Source organism: Aythya marila (assembly GCF_965140915.1).
Source record: "Aythya marila genome assembly, chromosome: 11".
Classification (NCBI taxonomy): domain Eukaryota; kingdom Metazoa; phylum Chordata; class Aves; order Anseriformes; family Anatidae; genus Aythya; species Aythya marila.
In genome coordinates, this window is record NC_139052.1 from 11873218 (window position 1) to 11896405 (window position 23188).

A 23188-nucleotide genomic window follows, 5' to 3' on the forward strand; every position below is an offset into this window, starting at 1 on the left:
TCATCCAATGGCAATTTTGACACTTGCTGTGGACTAGATTACTTTTAGGAGTTGCATCATGTTTTTACCAGATAGTTTGATTGAGCATGGTTTAACCTATTCGTATTCCTATGGCCAGATTCTAGACCTTTCTCAGCTGAAATAACTATGCAAGAATTAGTTTGTGTATAGTACGTAGGGTGTAGATATGTTCTGGGTCATCAAGTTCCTTTCTCTAAGAGGCAGTCATATCAGTTGATCTCTTGAACTTAAACTTACCAAATGACATCTTAAGACTTGACTTGACTTTTTTTTTTTTTTTTTTTTCTAAATCACTACTCTTGCCGTGAAAGATTTTGAAAACCCTGTAGTGTTTACAGCTAAAAATCAGTTTCCAAAAACTACCGTGGAAGTTTCTTCACGGCTTTGTCCTACAAATTAAATAGTTCTTTCCTCTCCCTGGTGCTAACTCCTCAAGTATTTACTGAGATGGTTTGTGTGCCAAGCTCCTCAGCCTGCTCCTGACGGACAGGTGCCGTCTCCCCAGCCGCCTCACTGCCCTCCTCCTCCTCCGTCCAGGGCGAGTTTTTTCCCCTTTGCGGTGCAGGACGCCCGTTTTCTCCTGCAAATGCCCGGTGTTTAAACGTTCACTGAACTATGGAAATAGCGGTTTTCCCTTCTGCCTGCCTCGCACGCAGACTCCCCCCACCTTTGTTTGCACGGAAAGTTGATGGCATTAACACTCCCGCACGGAACACGCTCGGAAGCCAGAAAACGCGCTGACGGCCTCATTCCTGTTCTTTCTCGTTACTTAAACGCGAAAAGATGAGTTCGGAATCCGAACTTTTCAAAGCTTTCCCCGGCCTCCCGGCTCCTCCCGGCCCCTCACCGCTCTGCCCCTTCCGACGGGGCTCCCTCAGCCGAGCCGGCAGCGCTGAGGGGACGGCGGCGACCGGGCTGAGGCTGAGGGTCAGGCCCGCCCGCCGCCGGGGGAACAACGGGCGGCTCTGGTTTCTGAGGCGGATTTAACCTTCCCCGAGCGGGGCGGGAGGGGGCGGCCCGCCTCGGGGCTCGGGCTGGCGATGGGGCGGGCGGCGAGCGGCGGGCAGAGCCCGGCGGGCCGCGGGAGCCTGGCCCTCGGCGGGGCGGGAGGCGCTGAGGCGGCGCGGACCATGCGCGGCGCTCGCTGAGGCAGCCTCCGGCCGCGGGGATGAGCGCCTCGGCGGCCACCGGCGTCTTCGTCCTCTCCCTCACCGCCATCCCCGTCACGTACCTCTTCAACTGCCTGGCGGCCAGCGGCAGGTGAGGCGGGCGAGGTCGGTGAGGGGGGAGGCTGCCGCCCGCGGGGAAGGCTGAGGGAGCCCGACGGGTATTTTTAGCGGCGGCGCTCGGAGAGGGCAGCGGCGGCCGCGGGGCCGAGGAGGGTCCGGGTCGGGCCGGCGGGAGGCGATGGAAGAGCTCGGGGTGAGGGCAGAGCGGCGGCGGGAGGGGAGCGATGCGAACGGGGGGACAGCGGCTCGGCCCCGCCTCGCCTCAGGCGGGCCCCGCGGCCATCACCTGAGGGAGCGATGCAGGAGCGAAGCCGCCCCGAGGAAACCCTCACGGCGCCCCGAGCCCCGAGGGCTGCTCCGGGGGCACTGCCTCAGCCCAGCCCCGGTTCAAAACGAGAGGAAGGACTCACCCGGCTCGCCAAACTTGAGAGCCGCACGCCTCAGGCAGCCCCCGGAGTCGTGCGGGGTTTGACTGAAAGAGACAGTTCTCCCCCCGAAAACACGGGAGCCCGGGATAAACCGCACGCCTAGGGAAGAAATGTCCTCCCTCGTGGGGAAAAATCACCAAAACAAACGCGAAAACCGACGTACTTAAGGGTCCGTGTGGTATTTTGTGGTCTCACAGCCCGGGGTGTTTTGCAACGTTATTGCTTAAAAATATATTGCTCGTGTTTCTAAGGCTTTGCCGCATCTGTGCCTTCCTCATTTTCCTTCACCAGGCCGGTAACTTTTTTCATTTGTTTGTTTGTTTGTTTCTCACTGCTAGAGAAATACTGGCTTACTTGACTCATTGCCAATATTTGTTTCAAATTGACAAACCGCAGTGAAAAGTCACTGCAATATCATCAGCGGCTGTAATGGCAACAAGAAACCCATCACCGGTAAAACAGGCTAGCAAAAGGTTCAAACCATGAGCTAAATCCATAGGCTAGCGCTGCTCATCGTGACTGAGCACGTATGTGTCTGTACCCCAAAACAGGGGATCTGACAAAGTTTTTCCAGTAATTTCAAATAAAGTTTCACTAAGGCTGAAATTGTCACTGTCCATATTATTTGATGGTACATAACTTGTTTTCTTGATACATAGACATAGAGAGGTACTCTGTAAAAAATCATGTGAAGTATTTTTTAGCTTGTGCTTCTGGAGTTTACCTAAGTTTTCCCTCCTTTATATATTTATTTATTTATTTTTCCCCTTGTGCACAAGCACAAAAGTGAAGACTGAGGAGTCTGTCTTACATAGAACTAGATACAATTTACACCCTTAGAGAAGTAAGCCAATTTCAAACATTTTCTTAACTCACATTTCTGTGGGGGAGGAGACAAATTTGCTTTGTGCCGAAGACTTTGGTGCTTTCCTGCACTACCTCTTTCACGCACTAGCATTAGAGCCGCAGCTTCAGAGAACAGGTCTCTGCAGAGCCCACCTGTGCTACTGCCAAAGTGCTGATTCTTAACCACCCCAAGCCACCCTGCCTTACAGGGCTCAAGGGACCTTTGGTAGCACTTCCAAAACTAGACATTAGATCCATTATAGGTGCTCCACCCTGCTACTCTGAGACCATGAGACTGATGTCCTTTATTTGCAAATATGTATTTTCGACAGTAGATAATTTATTGCTGAGGTGGGACTAAATGTCCCTAATGATCCCTTTTGGCCTTGAAATCTCTGCATTTGTGACTTTCACGTCTCATTGGCCCTTAAATTTTCCATCATCTTTGTTTATTTTTACAGATACCAGTATGAAAACTGATTTTAGTCAGACAAATCTAGACTCCTGGATATGTTGTTTATCTAGCTATTTATGTATTTTCTTTTTTTAGATGATCACATATAAAAAGGCACATTCTGCAAAACTACCAAATTAATACTATGACAGCCTATGCAATAGATTTTAAAAACAAGCCTTTTCAGTATTAGAAGTTACTTGAAGAGTACGTACATGTGAGAGTGGGCTTGTCATTTGAAGATAGCTAGTGAGGAAAATTGAAGAAGCACGTTTCTGTCTCTGCCTTTCATTTAAATCACCTTTCTTTTTTTAATGCTGTTACAGTTCCTGGTCAATTGTTGCAGTTGGATTTCTGGTTCTGGTTTTTATTGCTCTGTTGGCTCGTGTTCTTGTCAAAAGAAAACCACCAAAAGACCCACTGTTTTATGGTATGTCTTTGTAACATGGAAGCTAAATTAGAATGTATTAATTTTTGAAAAGGATGATGTATGATGGTTATTTCATATTGAACATTTACGGCATGGCTTCAGAAGCCATTCTATCCATACCTAAACTTACACTTTGCCTTAAAGGCGTACAGATATTCATTACTTTTTAAAAGGAAACCTTAAATTTAGATTACCTTATAGCAAAAACATAGAAGAAAAAAACAAAACAAAACAAAACACTGCAGTTGTGCCTCCAGCTGGCCCAAGTTGGAAATTTTACAATGTGGAACCACAGGCAAAGCAGTATACAAACTACCTGTATTTGCCCTCAGTCTTCCTCCTCCTTACATCTTATAAGCAGCTGTCCTGCAGTGTTCTGAGTTAGGCTGGGATCTCTCAATTCATGCAGAAGTCAAAGGAAATAGATAACATAAACCTAACACAGATAAATTTCCTGTCTCAAATGAGTGACTCACTACCTTGCCCAATAGGTCTCCCATGGACTGCAGTGGCTAATGCAGTTTGCATTGCTCACCTTCAAAAATGGCGAGTTACATTTTCCTCTCATCTTCCTTTTTTTTTTTTTTTTTTTTTTTTGTCCTTTCCCCTTTTCAGGAGATAGTTACATTCAAGGTTATGTACTTTATGTGATTAAGATTTTTGAAAGCCTACACAGTGCCTTCTTTACTTGCTGATTTTCCATGGAGATTAATGGAGGCTGTGCCTACAGCTCTACGGGATTTCACATTTCTATGAAAAGCTTCCTAAAAACTTCCTGATTCCTAACTAATAGTTAAAAAACATTAAGCTACATGAGAAAGTCATATTACATGTTAAACGTCAGTTAAATGGCCTCAAAGTAGATGCATCTAGTTCAATAGATCTCTGCTTAACTAAATTTGTCAGACTGTGAAGTGACTGCATGATTTCAAGTCTTTAAACACTTATGATTTTTAAAAAAATTTATTTTGCTTTATCTTATCACAGTTTATGCAGTATTTGCCTTTACCAGTGTAGTGAATCTAATAATTGGACTGGAACAGGATGGAATTATCGATGGATTCATGACCCATTACCTGAGAGAGGTAAACAATTGTTTGGCTTACATGTATAAATAAAATCTTCACTATGAATAACTTGTTGCAGTATTTGTCACAGAAAAATAGCCATTTACACATGCAACAGAACCTTCTTGAACTTGGTCACTGACCTGTTCAATTATTGTTATGGACAAAAGTTTTGTGGACTTGAAATCACTGATTCATTTGGAAGATGAGCATCCCTTTCAAGCTCCAACATTATGTAATTTAGTTGAAGTAATACTGTTCTGTATTAACATCTGTGGTAATTATGTGGACTGTACACATTTGCAAAAAATCCATAGTCAGCACTCAAAAGTGAATGAGTGTTGCTATTTCTAAGTGCTTTACCAAGAAGGAAACAAAATTGTTCCTTTATTGTTGCCTGATCACTTTAGTAAATATAATTACAGTAGAGTTAAAAAATGATGATGCCAGATATCTAGTCTGCAGAATCTGTTGGCTGCTGAATATCAACATCCACCAAAAATAGCTCAGTAGGAGCTTGATTTGAAAGTCACTGAAGTCATTGAAAACATTCCATGAACTTTAATGTGAAATGAGTTGGGCCCTACAAGGTTATATGTTGTCATGATCAACAAATTCTATCCCACTGATCTCTAGGTTGCTCAAAGTATCTTTGTTACTTGTTAAATATATCTTTATTTCATTGCTTCTATCATTAAAATACTGAAAAGTAATAGTTCCATAATATAGCAGAACAATGGCTGATAGTCATACTCAGGTGTTTTCCCTTCCATCTTGCACCCTGTTTTGCAAGTATAAAACTGATTTTATTATACCTGATCCTGTCTAAATTAGGTTTGTGCTTGGAGACATGTTTATTGATAGTTAAAAAATAGATTGACAAATCATCAGTTACTTTTCTCAGATTGTTTCCTGCTATTTTTTTTTTTTTTTTTTTTTTTTGTTATTCATTATTCTCTCTTATATCATTATGTTTTTATTTTTTTTTTTCCTGTAGGGTGAACCATATCTGAACACTGCTTATGGCCATGTGATCTGCTATTGGGATGGCTCAGCACACTATCTGATGTATCTGTTGATGGTTGCAGCTATTGCTTGGGAGTAAGTAATTTTGATTAATGTATCTTTTAATTTGCTTGCATTCTCATATAACCTATAATGGGGTTTCTTTCCTATGCAGTATTTAAATTTTCCTTTTAGGACCATTTTATGTTGTAGGCTAAAGCAACACTACTAAAATTTCTTTATTTTTAGGAATTGTACCCCCTCCAAGTTGCCCTTTCTCTCATCTGAGTAAGACCAACAAATCAATTGAACAGTAGTCTCTTTTCTTCACCCTGAGCATAGCTCTGCATGCTTTGTGTTAGTTAAAATGAAAACTTAAAGACGATGCATATTAAAACCATGTGATGCCCCCTTCTCCCATAACATATTTATGTTAGGATTATCATTATTTAGCGTTATGATGTTCTCTGTTTTAGAGAGAATCATACAGTTTGAAAGGCAGTGGCTCTTTCTACAAGTTCTTATCTTTTTTGCTGTTGAAGAAAGTCTGAGAAGATAAGTACTGAAAGTCCAGAGGCTAATGTATCCTCTGGTAATAGAAACACTACAGGAATCAAATTAATTATTAATTTTATAGTCTCGTACAATATATGACATGCAAAATCATGCACTCAGCCTTTCAGTGAGTGAAACATAGTGGCAAATAACTAAGGTTCATATGATAACCCTCTCAGACAGGAATGTAGAATTTTTCCAAGTCCTCACCTCCGAGTAATAATCCACTGTTGTCTTGTGATGCAGATTTTAAAATATTTGTTTACTAAGATACCACAGTGACAATCAGGAAAATATTTGAGGGTAATTTGGTGTAGTGGATTTTTAAAGAGTGCAATAATTTTATTATTATTTTTTATGTATGTATTTATTTATTTATTTTTAACAGACAAAGCTATAGATCCATTGGCCTCTACTGGCTGGGTTCCATTATCATGAGCATCATTGTCTTTATGCCTGGAAACATTGTGGGTAAGGACATGCTTTATATGACTGCATTTTTCCTGTGAAACATTCTCAAAAATCAGCAAAAGACTATCTAATTTTACAGCAGTATTGGTTCCTTTCTGCAATAAAGCAGAAGAGGAACTTTAGAATATCAGTAAACAGAGGCAAGATGTTTCAAAATTTAAATATGAGGAAGGAAAGACTGACACTAGGAAAAGAAATCCTTTTGATTTACATTCTCAAGATTAAAAAAAAAAAAAAAAAAAAAAAAAAAAGATTATTATATTTTGCTATGCCCATAAGGCTTTCATCCAAAGTAGGTTTAATTTGACCAATAAGACAATAACTGTCTCCTAGTAAAAATATAATCTTATTTTGTATGAAATTAGTAAATTGCTTACTAGTCTGTCCTTCAAGCAGCTTAAGAGGAATCTGAATCACCTTTAAAAGTGAAATCTGGAAGTTATTTTATTTTCAAAATAATTTAACACTCCCAGATTTCTATGATAAATCAGTGAATAGCTGTGCTTCCAGAGGCTGAGAATTGTAAATTAAGAATTTACATCATGTCTTTCTGATAGGTGGTCCTTTAGGAGTGACCACCCTGCCTATTTCCCAGCTCCAGTTAAAGATTTCCTCATTTAAGAAGCTTAAGTTGATGCAAAGTTGACCAGGATGCAACTGAAAATACATTCCTGCCTCCAAATCCTGCTGTCAACTTTAAAAAAGCTCAGTATGGTAGAGCTTTTCCTAACAGTTCATGGTGCAGTCTGGAACCAGTCCAGTGCCGTCTTTTGTTGAAACACATACACCACAGAGAAGACTGTCACAGTAAATCTGCAGGCTCTCTCTTCCTCTTTCCTGTGGGGAAGGCCAAGAAACTTGTTTTCAAGAGCACACCTTCTCTTTTCCTTTCTGACATAGGGAACAGCTAGTATAAAAGACACAGTTTTCCTGATTTACCCTGGCTGAGGTCTCTACTTATATTTTGTTCATAAGTATTAGTACAGGCCTGTAAGAGAAATCAGGACTTTGGAAAACAAATGCAATACCAGGTCTTAAAAAATATTAGACATTTTTTTTTTCCTCACTCCAAAATGCCATCTCTATTTGAAGCAGTGTAGAGTGACTGAGGTAGTTTCCAGGCCCCTCAAAGAACGCAGATTTCTGAACTGCCTCCCTGTCTGATAGTTTCTGTCTCATCTGGGACTAACACTAATGGGTACATGATTTTTAACAAGGATTATGTGTTGCTTTAGCAGCCATTTCTAACGTTTTATCATAATGTCAAACCTGAAGCAGCTATGATATTACACAGGATTATATATATATTTTTTTTGCTCCACTACAACACAACTTACAAATTTCTCATACATCTTATGATTTTATTATTATTATTAACAGGAAAATATGGAACAAAAGTGTGTCCTGCCTTTTTCTTAAGCCTACCATATATTTGCCTTCCTATATGGGCTGGGTTCCGAATTTATAACCAACCTTCGGCAACTCATGACACTCCAGTCAAGGTAAAATTGTTGTATTTAAGTGTTGGCTACTGTTTGGAAAACGAAAATATGCTTAATGTTCCTACTGAGTTTTATAGGTAAGAGTGGAATGCTTTGTAACTGTTCACTGTTATGACAATTGCTGCCAAGCTGTGTAGACACTGTAAAAATACCTGTGCTACAAGAACATTTCATTATGGTGGGATAAGGGAATAGCAGAAGTTTCGCATGTTTAGAGCAAAGGACTCATTTCTAGAACTAATCTTGTGGCCTTCTTCTATTTTTTTCCAACCTTAACTGATTGAAAAACTAACATATACCAGCTTCATAAAGCACCACACAACCCCTATAAAAGCTCTGCAGGAAAGTAGTAGTCATCTGTCTTCTACAGATGACTACAGATTTCATGTAGTTAAAACATTTCTTTTTCCGTATGCCACAATATTAGATTTTAGAGGTAAGACATTAGCAAATTGATAGGAAAATTGTTTATGCGTTTTTTACTTATTAAAAAAAATGTAAAAAAATTTACAAACTGCTTAAGCTATTTGCTTTGAATTTAGTAGCTGGGCTGAAATAAGATCAACTGAGCAAGCAAAAACAATGCAACAATGGATTAAGCACTGTTTTATATATATATTAAATATATATAAAAAGCACAATCCTGCATTACAAAGCACAGAACAGATATTTAACACTTTGTTGCCATAAGCAAGCTAGTTTACCGCCACAGCATAGCATGATCAATTAACAGTTTTGCATCGCAAGAGCTCCTGAGTCCCAGTCAGGTTTATTCCATAACTGAAAATAAAGACTCTGATGAAGGAGAGTTCCTATTCTAAAGCTAATAAGCAGCTAGCGTGCAAGGGGCATGTTCTATGGCATAGAATAACAGCAGACAATGCACTGAAAAATATTCCCAGAAATGCATGAAAGACAACATTCAGCCATCTATCCATTCATGACTCAGAAGTAGGAACAAGGTGCACAGATACTCGTACCTTCTGACGTTTGAAGACATGCTACAGAATCAGAGCTTTTAGAGTGAATCCCTGTTAAAAGTGAATGAGAGAAGATTTCAAATAGCAAACCCTTGTCTACCCTCCTGCATAGTATTTAGAAAACCACATCCCATCCGATAGAATTTTGAGCCAATTTATTTAAAATCATCAGTAATTAGAGGCCAGAAATACATCTGATAGTCATTAGGGTAGAGAGGTTAAGCATAGTTAGAGGTGGTGATGATGATTTTTGCTGTATGTATTAGTGAGAACATTCTTTGTATTGAGGATGGGTAAAGGTTTCAGTTTGTCTTGTATAGAAAACACCACAGGAACTGCTACTTTAGAAAATGTACTGCCTTTCTACTTTAGAAAATGGACTGCTTATTTGCTGAAATATAGCCATGTCTCCTGTGATCATGAGGAGTTAAGCCACTTAACTAGGTTTGATATTTTACTTTGTTATATATTCCAGAGAAATACAGTTTTTAAATTTTATTTCAAAAAGCGGGTGAATAAGAAGTTGGTGACCTGGAAGTTTAACATTACACTTTTAGGTAAATCCTTTCTTGTAAACCTAAACTTCCTTTCTATAGAAGGCCATAAAAAAAACTCTTGATCCCTTTCACTAGGGCCACCCAGCCTTGTTCAGTCATTTCTTTTTTAGAACTCATATTTTATCTTCACAGCTAATTTATGCTCTGTATCAAATGTTTGGAGCTGGGAATTTATACCTGGGTCCAATAACAGTAAAAGTTAGAATATCTTTAAACCATAACAGGACTACTAATGACTTTTATTTTTTAAATAAAACTCTTGAAATCCTAAATTAAATATTGTTTTCAGGAAACAATTGTGTGTAGTGCTGCTAATCAGTTTAAATGATCATTATAAATCCTGAAAATAGTTAGTCCTCTTTCGAAAGAAAATCTGCAATTAGCTGAAAACTTAATTTCTTTTAGCTATCTTTTATTTGGAGTCAGTATTAATAGACTTAGGAAGAAAATGTACTAATGCCTTTAAGCGTTGTAGAAAGAATACTTACATGAAAGCAACAGATGTAATGTATGTTATGTTGGCCAGAATAGTCATCGCTATAATGTTGTTATAAACTGTTTAGTTAAAAACAACAACAAAACTGACAGAGAGGAGATGATCAAGTTTTGGGTGTTTTCTGATAGAAGTGGATGCATAGGAAAGGAATGGAGTTATGTCCTCAGTTTGAATCAAAGCAAGCTGTGCTAGTGTTTTACAAAGCCCAGCAGATTTATCTACAAGTATTACAGCGCAAGAAACAGTTCAAGGTAATTTAAACTTCATTAAAAATATTAATATGCATAAATTCAGATTTGCACATGAATTCTGAAGGGACTGAATTCTATGGACAGCACACATGATTATCCCTGCTGCTTAAATCTGACCATGTAAGGAGCCTCTAAGAAGCTATGGAAAATAGCTTTTCCCTGGAAGTGAGAGAAAATGCTAAGTGTACCCACACACTTCCTTACTAAACAAAAGCAACAGCAGGATTGGCAAGATGTGTGCAGAGTTCAATGTTGCTTTTAATAAAGGGGAAACCTGTAGCAGGTTCTCTCTATTCAGCCACTGTACTTAGCACATAATTCATCTCAGCACTTACTGAAGTGACTTTGCCATGTAAAAAGGAGTGTAAGGCAAAATTACTATGCAGTTAAGGTCTGACAGTAAAGTCACAGTAAAGTGCCTATTGTCTTCCTAATTCTTGTTCTTTTTTTATTATTATTTTTAAAGCTTTGCATTTTCATTTTGTTTAGTGTACACAGAGAGAAAAAGGTGTAAGTTGCCAAAATGCCTTGGCAATTTCATAAACTAGTTCTACACAAATTTTGTTCCTACTATTACATTGGCTCTGTCTCTGATACAAAGTTATATTGTAGTTTTGTGGTCACAGTGAATATGTACATTCATTTAATATACCTTTTGACAGGAAGGACTGATGCATATATGTATATAGACATAAATGTGTGCTTCAAACTTGGACAAAGTGGAAAGAAAATATATCAACCCTCAGATTTTCTAATATCCTTATGTGGTTTATATCTGATAATGACTTGCAACTCAGTAGCCATGGAACTCTTTGTCTTTCATAGGAATATTAGAAAATATATGTAACTTGCAGGTAGTATTATAAACATTGCTACATTAATGCTTTAAATACTGTGAATTAACAGATTTTTCTGAAAAAATATATTTTAAAAAATAATTTTATGAAAAGGATTATCTCTGTATATAAAAGCCTTATTTTTATTAAACTACAATGCAGGTTGTACAGTTCTTATTCAGGAATTGTGCTTGCAAAGTGCTTCTCTTGCTTCAGTGACTTTATTGTGATCTTAAGTGCTTTTAACTGTGCCTCTACATCCTAATTATTGTTTTGTGCTTTTGGAGACAATCCACAAGTATATAACAGGAAGGAGATCAGTTTTTTCTTTTGCTGTGTGCATGCCAACACACGGCTAATAAAAAGGAAGAGGAAATGAGTAACACGTATAAATGGGGAAGTTCTCCCTCTGAACTACAGGAAGGTATTCTGATGTGCCTATAATTTTGCCTGTGAATACAGTGCTGAAAGTGTACCTAGAAATATTTCCATGGGTCTAGTAAGTTTTAGCATGTAGACAAAGCAATCACTTTGGTTCCTCTAAGCCATGCTCCCTGTTAGATATCTTCATGGCCTTTGTTACCCTACAGTCTGATCACCTCACATCTGCACACATGGTCCTGGAGGGAGATTCCTGTTCTGAAGAAAGGAGACAGAACAGATCAGACCCAGAAGTGCTTCGGTACCTGCCAGAGGAATCCATGGCACACAGCAATTAAAGAATGAATAGTTTTGTTCCACCCCCCCACCATGTGCTCTACAAACTCTCTTCATTCACTGTTTCTGCATTACACATTAGGATAAATTACTTGCCCACTGAAGTCAGCAGAGATCTGTTAGCCACAGACAAGTTTTTATTTTATCCCTGTTCCATTAATTTTAATAGTAGCACAGGCTGCTGAAAATTAGCATTCACTGTCAATAATGATGAGCCCTCATTTTAATGTCCCTCCAAAAAGTCCTTTTAAAGCATATTGGAAACAACTTCAAATGCTTGAGATAAATAAACCCACATTTCCAAAGCTTTTCTACAGACGGACATTCAGGAACATGAATTCATTTAAATTAACAATAGATGCAGCTTTAAAGGAAGTTAGTTATACCGCTTTGAAGCCTGGCATGATTTCAGAGTTAAAGTAGTGTTAAGTTGCTTTGAAAGTAGACTAATCTGTATTGAAATGGCTTTAGTTGGATCCATCCATTTCTAGAGTTTATTCAGACTAATTTTCCTGACTGCATACTATAAAGACCAAAGTCGTCTTTTTAGATGCAGAAATCTTTCAGTCCCCAAGGTCAGTGGGAAAAAGGTAACTGAAAACTGCTTCTATCATGACGTTTCACCACTTGAACCTTCTTGTAGTGACTAATCTGAGGTTAAACCATGTTATGCAGAACTGGGATGTACTAAACACATTCTGTATTGCAGGTAGTTCAGGAAGTTCAGAAGAAAGGACTCTTAAGACGACCAGTAGATTTAATGTTAGCTGCATACCTCATACTAGCAACGGGGTTTTGCATATTTAGGGGCATGGTAAGTTGAAGATAATTTAATATTCTTGCCTCTATTTTTCAGAGAAAATTTAAAATTTGTTTTCCTAAATAAGATATTGTAGCAACATTGTGGCAAAAAGATATGTTTAGTCAAGGGAAATCCTTTAATTTTCAGTGTTGGAATGGGCCTTTATATATATTTATGTATTCATATATTTATTCTGTGTATAGGACAAATTGATATTTAGAATAATTGTTGGTGCTTTGCTTTGTTTTTCTATACGTAAAGGCTGGCTTTCAGAAGAGACTTGGTACACAATTACAAGAGCAAATAGCACCCCTAGGGGCCTAAATATTGCTTTCATTGGTCAATTGTTGAACTTATGTCCAACTAAATTAAGTTTGCATTTGTGTTTTTCTAAACAGAGATACATAGTTAAAATTAGGAAAACAAACTAACTAACACTGCATGAGAGAAAGGAGAAGCTTTCCACCTGGAGAGGGGGAAAAAAACAAACACACAGGATTTGTTCATGTTACCTGAACAACACACATTGATTCTACTTAGCTAGAATGATTTTGTTCTTATGTTTGCTTTTTATGCACAGGTGTTTATATTAAAATTTCAGAGGAAATGAGTCATGAGTCAGTATTGAAAATGCTTGTTGAAGCAGATAAATCCAGTAGTAGGTAAATCTAGTCCCCTGTCAGCTGTAAAGCATTTTCTGTCTTAAGCAGAAGGGAAGCTGCATATCAACCAGTGATCAGAGCTCAGGTGTTTAGGTGTTTTACACAACTGTCTGCCTGTTTGATTTGTAGATTTGATCCAGTCTGGAATAATTCAAGTAACACATGATAATTATCCATAGCAATATTTTATTCACCTAATGCAGATTGCCTTATTCTAGTTCTGTTCCTCACATTACTCTCATCTTCTGCTGTTTCTCTAAGAACTAGCCTCGCAACAAAAATCTTTCTTTTTCCTTCTAACTTGTTGCAGTCCACTTAATTCCTTATAGATCACGCTACTTCAGAGTACTACTCATGCAGGTTAATCAGCTTTTTACCTGTTGTTTTGCTGTGGGAATCGTTATCTTATGCTCTGACATCTAACTTTTATTCTGCAGCCCCACTTCATTTCTCAGAGGAATTGTTTTGTGTTTTTTTTTTTTTTCTTTCTTTTTTTTTTTTTTTTCTTTCCCCTAAATGTGTGGTGATTTCCTTACGTATTTCCAGTACCGAAGCAGGAAATGTTTACTGGCCTTACTTCTACATGCAGAGAGAGATTCACTGAACGTCTCTGTGTAAGCTGCAGTAACCATGATTTTGTGAAAAGGCTAATGAAACACAATCTTTTATACTGCACCCAGATCTTCTTCTTGGATCCATATGTTTGAAAACAACAGGGAGGAATAGCCATTGCTGGTAAATCTTTGTATTTCCCCCTCAAAGTCATGCAGCACCTGAAATTGGGTTGTGCAAAGCAATGTTCAGCCCTGCTATTAAATGGGCATTGATGATGCCGTGCTACAAACACTGAGTGTGACAGCTGGTGATACAGACTGCTTACACATTTTGGAATAGTATTTTCATAGTAGTCCTTTAAACTCCTAATATAAAAAAGTAACTACTTTTGGAACTGGATCTTTTCATGTTTATTGGGAACTTTATTCTCTCTGTAGGAATATAAAATCCAATTATCTCTCCTCTGCTATCCCCTTTTAGAAGTCATTGTAATTGTTTTTAAAAAACACCTGTTTTTGGAATCTGCATCACTCTCCATTGCTACTTTTCCACAGTGCAACTCTTTTCTTGGACTACATCCATAGCTTGCTATCCTAAACTTAGGTGCTTAACCTGAAGTTCCCACTGTTTGAACAATTTTCCATTCAAAAGCTCATTTCCTGCTATCAAAGCCTGGTTATCAGGCCAAATCAATAGTAATTATAGTTTTTACTATTGCATAGCCAACTGACTGAAATCTTTTCCAGTCAGAATTTTTGAAGAAGGCTGTTTGCATTTCGTTGCAACCCCTCCAAGCAGCAACTGAAAGGAGGCTGCATTTCAGCCTTTTTGATTTTTTTTTTAAATTGGTGATCAAATGGATCACCTTTGCAATAGATTTTCACCAAGCCTCCTGTGTATCAGTGCTGCAGAACACTACTGAGTAGCTAGGGCAGGTAACAGGTATCAGGTTAGCTCATTTTAGAGAAAATTCTTTGTTCACGGGAAGTTTTAAAAATTCTTCTTAGATTGCTCTGGATTGCCCTGCTGAACTCTGCCGGCTATATATTCAACTTCACGAGCCTTATATAAAAGATCCTGCTGCCTATCCTAAGCTTCAGGTAAAGCATTGACTGTGGAGCGTAGAGTGTTATGAAGTGATTTGTTACCTGGCGCAAAGATGAAGCCATGGGTTGCCACAGATGACAACATCAATAAGGGAAGTATTTGTTCATGGCAAGTTAACCAGAATTCCATATTACCCACTAAACAGCCTTACAGGGTACCAACTCTTCATGGTGATAAGTTTAACTTTGATTCAAATCAGTTACCTAGAGTTACACATCCTAATTACTGAGGATTCTATTAATATATTCCATGAAATAGACCGCATACTTTTTAGAATAATTGCCTTTCCTTAGATGGGCAAAGCAGACTTTCAGTCTGGAATAACGGAGCAAGGGGTGCAGTAGAACTAGATTCCTTAAGCTCGCGTTGTGCTTCTGTCACCAGTGACACTCCTTGAGGTAGGATGCTTCTTACAAACCCTATTTACATAAATATTACAGAGAAGGGAATGTTTTCCTTTAGTTACGTAATATTTGCAAGGTTGCCATTCTTTTGCAACCCTGGCTACTGCATAGGGGCAGGGCCTGAAGAGATAAGAGGATTCACTAGTGGGACAATGACCTGTTCTTTCTGGAAAAGGGGGTGGCTTGGGTATATCTCATATTGCAAAACTGAAAGCACCATGGAGCTTGAGAAATGGACACCCATATTATATTGGATAATGAGTTAGGACAAGTCATACTTATTAGATTGGTCCCAAGATGGTAAGCAGTAGGAGGAAGGAAAATATGTCCTGGGACAAACAGAATTTGGAACAGGTAAAGAGGCAACAGCCATCAATACTAGTGGAGGCCTCGAGATAGCTAGATCCGGTGAACAGCATCCATGTGTGAAACTCTTCTCACAAAAAGCTTATAACTACAGAAAGGCCTGGGAATCATTGCTCCGAGGAGTTTAGTTGTGAATAATCTCAAATCTTCCGTCAGCAGCTGGCTAGTTTTTAAATGCATCTCCCTCATATTGCAAAGCAACTAATATTTGTGTTTAAAATGCAGATGCTGGCATACATGTTCTACTCTGTGCCATACTATGTGATTGCTCTGTATGGACTACTGGTACCTGGTTGTTCCTGGATGCCTGATTTAACCCTTATACATGCTGGAGGACTAGCTCAGGTATTTCTTCGTAAAATGTTTACTTTTGAATTACTGGTTAATAAGTAGAGAACTATGGAATGAGTAAGGGGACCAGAACTTGATCTTGCCATGCTGATTTTACACCATTGTAACACAGATCACCTTTTAGATCTGTGAAGAACTAATTTAAGGGAGTGGAGAATCAAACTTATTTTTTTTTTATCAGGCTGCATTCTTGCTCTAGTAGACTTTTCTCTTTCTGCAATATCTTTTCATTGGACTCATTTAAACCTTATTAAATGCCATTAATTCTTTAGCTGACACCATGAAGGAAGGCTGTTTCACAGCTGAATAGTGGACCACATAAAAGAGAAAAAAACAACAATGAACAACAAAACATAATGTTTCCATAATATGTGCTGGCCAGCTAGGTGATCTGGGAAAAACAAAACAAACAAACAAACACAAATGGAACAAGAATCTAACAGTCACACGACAGAGATATTATCAGTTGAGGATGGTGAGGTAACTCTGGGAACCTCCTGGTCCACAAGCCGCAGTAACATTAAGATATGCTCCTGTTGCCAAAGGCATATGCATGATCACACCTAACTCATTCTGTTCTGATTCTCTTGAACATTTCCAGTTAATTGCTAGATGGTGCTGATGGTTATAAGAACACTGACCAAAACAGCAACAAAAGTTGACAAGCACTAGTAAACTACCTCTCATGTCACACAGATAAACACTGAACAGTTGAGACTGTGACAAGAATTGATTTGTACTGTATGTAGGGTGTGAAATGTGCTGAGTATTCAGACAATGCAGAAAATACGCACATAATCCTGTAAGAATGATGAAAACATAGGGACACGGAATAAAGGCAGTTAAAGTATTGCTATTAGACAAACACAAACCACTACTTTGTTCCCTATGCATGAGATAGCATTCACAGATACTAACCATAATTCAGTTTAACTGTCCAGTAAAGATGGGGAGAGTTTATTTTCTATTTGTGAGCAATGATTACAGAGATTAACTTTTTTTTTTTTTTTTTTTAATTATAAAGGATCTTGAATCACCAAATTATATTGAAACAGAATCTGGCAAACATTACTGAAGAATTTTAGATGCTCAAAGGTATCATAAATGTTATACAACTGTGTTCGGCCCAAATCTAATCTAAAAAAAGCACAAGGTAGCTAAAGTGGGCAAGTCCGTGTCAGGAACCTCTCTCTACTGACAGATTACTCATGTTTCATGAATTCCCCAGGCAGTAAGGAAAGAAACTGCTCCTTCAAGGATTATTTAGCACTTCATGAAATAAACCAGAAGTCAAAGCATGCTGACTGTCACAACCATACAAGTTTACCAAAATCTCAGACCCCCCAGAGACTGGAGGTGTTTCAACAAGGTTGTTTATGAGAAACAAATGTTTCTCATAACATATGCTGACTTTTTTTATTTTTAAGTGGCACTTTATACTCAAAATTTCCCATTTTCATCTTTGAAGCTTATCCCAGGCACAAGCACAAATTCTGTAGGTTGACAAAAGCTAATTAAGTGAACTGTATATTGCACACTCCCCCTAATTAATTTTATCCCAATTCAAAGACATTTTGTATAGTTTTTGTGGTTTTGACTTTAATGTACTGCACAATGAACTTCAGTCATCCCACAACTGAGAATGATTTACTTGATTTGCCTTTGTGCAACTTAGGAAGAAAAACATGTGATAATGGTTTGAGGGCTCTTTTTAAAAGCTGTTTTGTTGTTGTTTTTATTTGGAGCATAAAACACATTTCCAGGTTTGTCTACTGTCAAAACAGTTGCAATTGGTAATTAAAATAAATGTAGTACTGAAACACATTTTGCTTTCTGCTATGCGTAAAGGTCCAGAAAAGGTAAACATCTAAAGATGAAAATGGAGCATTGACCCCTGGGAATAAACACTGCTCCTACAGATGGGGGATGTTGGGATTTTAGTTATTTTTATTTCAATCATTATGAAATACATACTTTTGTTTTGGCAAAAACAAGTCTGAAAATGGCATGTGATGCATCCAAACCCTTTACAGGTGCCTAGCCCTTCATACACAATAAGAAATATTCCGCTCTATTTATTGTTTCTAGAATTACACATAGCTCTCAGCTTGGATTATTTGGTTACTGACATTCAGACTCCAAGAACAGGTTGTGACTCTTCTCAGACTTTCTGAAGCTGCAGGAAGAGCTCTTTAAATGCCACATGACTGAAGTACCAGGAGCTTTGATTATAAGGAAGAGTTAAAGTAGCCTCTGTGAACTTGATAAAATTGGCATTCACCTATGCAAGTGAGCCACACGAGAAGTGATTAAGAGCCATGCCCCCGCTACCCACAATCACCTGTCTCACTAGCTCTCCATGGCCTTCTTCCCTATGCTGAGATGCAGAAACTTTTTCTTTACTCCTTCTCCACATAAGTGTTTTCCTTAATCCGGCAATTTTTGGTGGCTAGTTTCTGCAGTGCCTCTGATCTACAAAAGAACCTAAACCCAAGGAACTTACTTCTCTAGGTTACTGTCTTCCCACTCCATTTGATGTCTTTCCTTAGGCTCTTAAGACCTGGTCCAAACCCTTACAAAATCAGTTATGATTTTTTCTGATTTTAATCAGACAAAGAAGGCACAGAGTGAAGACTCCTAACCTTTTTTCCCAGGTTCTTCTTCTCTGACTGGAGGACTTTCTTGATTGCAGAGTAACAAATACTATGATTAGTCTACTAGCAAAAAATAATGTTAAAACAAAAATGCCAAACAAAGAAATCCCCACTATTTCATACAAACAAGAAACTTAATGAGTACTAGGTATATGCAAATTGCAGCTGTCAAGTTGAGCAGTGCCACATCCAGCACCAGGCACCTTCCCGTTGCTGTGGAATGGCCTCGTGAGCAGACTGGTCGAGGCTTTGAGGCCAGTGAAGGCTGTATGTTAATCAGATAAGGCTACCTGAGAAGTTAACCTGCTGCGTCTTATCTGGTTGATTCCTCAGCCAAGGTTTGGAGTTTTGTCAAAATTAACCACTTAAAGAGGGTTCAGTAACAGAAAGCTTAGTCACTGAGAGGCTCAGATCACAGCAAAGTAACAGAGCAGACTCAAGGTTGTTCCCACTTACTGAAATGCCAGCCTAGTGCACAATAGGCAGCACAGTGATATGGAATCACCACCAGCTCCTACCTTTCTAGAAATTAAGGATTTGGTAGGAGTCTGCCTGGCACTTGAAAGAACAGGATTAGGATATTGGTGAATGAGAGACCTGCTTTAAAACACACCCACCCTGCCCTCAAGGGGAACAAATAGAAAAACAACAAACAAAAAAAAAACCTAGAAGCTGACTACATTCATGGAAAGGAAATATGTTAAATTAAAAACACAACAGTTCTGTGAAGGCAGATCAAACTTCAATAAATACAAACTGATTTTAACAGACCTAAATATTCTCCCTGGTAATGAGAAGAAAAACATGTTATATAGAAAAACATGTCTAGTAAATAACAACTTCATTTTATGGTGCATCATTAGCTAGTGAGAATCTTCATAGGCTACAAATAGAATACACAATAACAGTCAAGTGTTTCTGCTTTTTCTTTTGATAGCTCACTAACATGCCACAATTCTTATAAGAGACAAAAAACACAAAATAAGGCTTAGATCTTCAAAGGCATCTAGGAGGCTTTGGAGTTCTGGGTTTCAGAAGCTCTCTCTTACAGCTCTTTATGACAAGGTTCTTGAACTTATTATGATGCATGGCTGGACACAGCTGCAGAGATAAACAGGAGAGCCTTGCAGCCCTCCACAAAGAAGCACGCAGCTCAGCATTTTGCGCACCCCAGAAGTTCTAAGACACCACAGGGAGGGTCTTAGCGCTTAGGTAAAAATTAGACAGCCCCAAACTTCCTACACAAAGCCTAGTGGTGGCAGCTGGGTATTTTCTTAGGAAACTGTTACCTTGTATAATGGGAGGTCTCTGCTCCTGAGTGCTGGCTGCTTGTGCTGTGTTCCCAAGGTAAGGAAAGGCAGCAGGTATCTGAGCAAGAGCACCCAGCTGCCAAAGGCAGTTCCCATCTGAGACAGGTGAGAACAAACGGGCTGCAAGAAGTGGCTGAATTATTCAGCTGATATAAAAAGGCTGCTGATAGTGTGCCCCTGAACATCTGTTTACTGTGTAATAGCTATTTACAGAAACTTGCTAAGTGGCACTCTGCTGAAGTGTGTTTGTGTTTGATTTCTTTGATTACCCTGTTTCCTGACTCTGCTTTGCTAGATCAGTGCTCCCTGTTAAGTGGAGGTGGTTATAATCTCCTGAAAACCAATTTCCTTTTCTGTTTTGAAGTATGGTCTCAGCCTAACCTTTTGCCAGAGGGGTGTGTATTAAAACACCTGCACTGTGTTTCACTTTCTAACTGTGAAGAGAATTGTGTTCTCTGTGAGTCCAAAATAGCTCGGGCTGAAGCCAGAACAGAGGGCGTGATTTGGCCATAGTGTACTCCTCTGTTACTGAAATGCTGGTGTCCCTTTCTCCTGCTCTGCTTAAGATCAAATTGATGTTTATCTTCTCAGATCTCCCCCACTGCAAACTAACTAAATAAATAAAATTGGACACATGATAGTTAATGTGAACGAGCTGTTGCTTGAAATAGCAGGTAACAGATGGAGACAAAAGACAGCAACTATCCTGACACTTCTATCTTTAAATGTTTGTTTATGCTAAAAATATGCTTCAGCTCAGCAAGCCTGCCTTTGCATATAACCTTCACCGTAAACGTAACCTGTACCTCAGAACCACCCCCAGCCCAAAGGCCAAATTTTACCAACATTTTCTGAAATCATCAGGAGTTCTGGGATTTGTATTTGTAAAACTGGGATTAAGAGTTAAACAAACAAACACCAAACCCAAAACAAACATAAAAGAAACTAACATAGCTTCCAAGTTTTTATTTTCTGACTTTATTTAGAGTCAGCGTCTGTCTGCTTACCGTTGATGCCAAACACAATGTTCCTAGGTAGGTGGGTGCAAGTCCTACCCCCCTTCTGGGCTGAGACTTAGCAGAGACCTCTACAGTGAGTAAGCTCCAGTGGCCATCTGCCTGGGGAAGGATCATGGGCCCTGTTGCATGAATAATCAGCCATAAGCCAAGGGTGAAACCCTACACCTGATGTAAAGATCAGTGCCACCATGCGCATAAAGTACTCCTCCTACCGTGACACTGACAGATCCATTTACGGCTCTTGTACCAAGATATGAATGACCTTAGTTCAGATTTTGTTTTTGTTTACTGCTGTGCTGTTTACTGCTGTATGAAAGAATTCAGGAATAAATGGGTTGGCTTGGAAAACGTCACTGGAGATGCATACTTGCATGCAGATTATGCTGTCTTTCCAAAATATACATCAACTTTACCTTTTTTTTAATATATACATTATATACACACCACAGGCTCAATTTTCCCATATTGGTGCTTCTCTTCATGCTCGAACTCCTTACATCTACAGAGTCCCTGAAGAAGCAAAACAGTTTTTTCTGGTATTGAACATAATGTATGGGATTCTTCCCCAGCTGTTGGCTTACAGGTGTGTCAACATGCCAGAGTTTTTTATGAAAACAAAACAAGAAGAAAAAACGGAATAGCACAACAGTTTTCGGCTCCTCTTTTTGGCTGTGTATATAATTGGGCTTGGAAGTAACTGAACTGCTCAGATGGAACCCAAATGATGTGTGTAAGATGTGTAAAATTGCACAATTGTGTAAAGATGCATGATCTGTTTTGTTTATCCTACTCAAAAAGGGAAAATAAAGACAACTGCCTTCAATATCACTTCTCAACATTCTGACTTAATGCTGTGGTGGGGTTGGTAGTTCCCATATAGTTCATGCATTTTTAAAGCAAGCTTCCTTGACATCTTCAGAAATCCTGCATGGAGTTAAATAATTACGATGTCAGTGTTTTGCCTCTACACACTATCAGTGTTAGCAATCCCTATGCAAAGCTACTGTACAACATGAAGGTCAAGATTTTGAAATGTCAAAAAGTAACGTACATAACTCTGTAACATGCACACGTTTTATTTGTCAAAAAGTATGTCTTGTGGGTCAGCCTCGTTAAAAATCCCAAGAAATCTTTTAAGAAGCAATCAACTGTTATGGTAAGACTCCATATGCAAATCATATAATTTTGTTAATACTTTAAAGGATTCACCTCTGCAAGGACTACTCATATGCTGGAAGTTAAGCATGTGCTTACCTGCATTTCTGCACTGGGCACGGAGTGCTCACTGCTGTGAACAATCAGGCCTGACAAAACAGCATGCGTTTCCCAAGAGGTTCTGCTGCTGTGCTTCTCTGTGCAGCTACTTTTGCTAATGGTGTTAGGTCACGAACAAGTAGCAGCATACACAGAGACCTCGCTTTGTGTGGTTTATGTTTCCATTTGCAATTACAACTATTTATACGACTTCTATGTGTATTTACACTAAAAGCAGTACACTTAGTGCCTTTCTTGCAGATGAAATTAGCTGATACATTTTAGCTGCAAACACTTTATTTTGGGACACTGAATTTTGGGTGTTTTGATTTAGAGAATTTCAATTTTCTTTTTAAATCTAATCAGTAACAAGAAAGCATCAGCTCATGCGCATGCATGTTGCACTCTATACAAGGGGACTGTCAGAGCAGCAAGAAATTCATGCTTTGATGCTCTCCAGCTCAACACTGAGGTGTAGCCACAGCAGTGCTCAGAGGAGAGAACCCATGGTGTTATATCTCCAGCCAAAGGGATAGGTCCAAAATAACCACAACACATCTCAGTCAATGGTTCTTGGTAAAAAAGAACTTAAGCAAGGGTTTCCTTCAAGCACCCTCCCTGGTGTGGACTCCTTCCACATATGTTAGAATTTGGGCCAGCTCCAACCCTGTACATCCTCCCAAGAAACCCCCCGAGCTATTGGGCTGTAACAGGACATGCTGTCTCACAGATATTTGAGCCTCCGATGTTACTTCTAATGTTTTTAAAGAAACTTTGAATACATTCAAGGTGAATTTAATAACCTCCTGTTATCCAGAAAAGGCAAAGTACAGAAAAAATAAAGATCTCACCTGCACTT

The 23188-nt window shown here is 39.0% G+C and overlaps 1 protein-coding gene across 4 annotated transcripts; it reads left to right on the plus strand.

Moving 5' to 3' along the window:
* The first annotated feature begins 1011 nt into the window (after positions 1-1011).
* Positions 1012-21903, plus strand: TM6SF1 (transmembrane 6 superfamily member 1). Of its 4 annotated transcripts, XM_082769450.1 has the most exons (11): positions 1012-1281; positions 3305-3408; positions 4396-4493; positions 5473-5576; positions 6424-6506; positions 7887-8008; positions 12555-12659; positions 14872-14964; positions 15967-16086; positions 17117-17187; positions 21525-21715. In XM_082769450.1, exons 1-10 carry the CDS (start codon positions 1190-1192, stop codon positions 17165-17167), a joined length of 972 nt encoding a protein of 323 aa, XP_082625576.1. In that variant the 5' UTR covers positions 1012-1189; the 3' UTR covers positions 17168-17187; positions 21525-21715. The 4 variants fall into 4 exon arrangements, with proteins under 4 accessions (XP_082625576.1, XP_082625575.1, XP_082625574.1 ...); XM_082769448.1 differs by lacking the exon at positions 17117-17187 and having other exon boundaries at positions 1016-1281; positions 21525-21903; XM_082769449.1 differs by lacking the exons at positions 14872-14964; positions 17117-17187 and having other exon boundaries at positions 1014-1281; positions 21525-21903.
* Positions 21904-23188: the final 1285 nt, after the last annotated feature.

What these genes read in the sequence shown, in the direction of transcription:
- TM6SF1 (XM_082769448.1), top strand. Translation starts at nt 1,190, where the DNA reads ATGAGCGCCTCGGCGGCCACCGGCGTCTTCGTCCTCTCCCTCACCGCC. An exon ending in AAAAGACCCACTGTTTTATG is followed by an intron (nt 3,409 to 4,395) that starts GTATGTCTTTGT and finishes ATCTTATCACAG; the next exon opens with TTTATGCAGTATTTGCCTTT. An exon ending in TTTGCATATTTAGGGGCATG is followed by an intron (nt 12,660 to 14,871) that starts GTAAGTTGAAGA and finishes AATTCTTCTTAG; the next exon opens with ATTGCTCTGGATTGCCCTGC.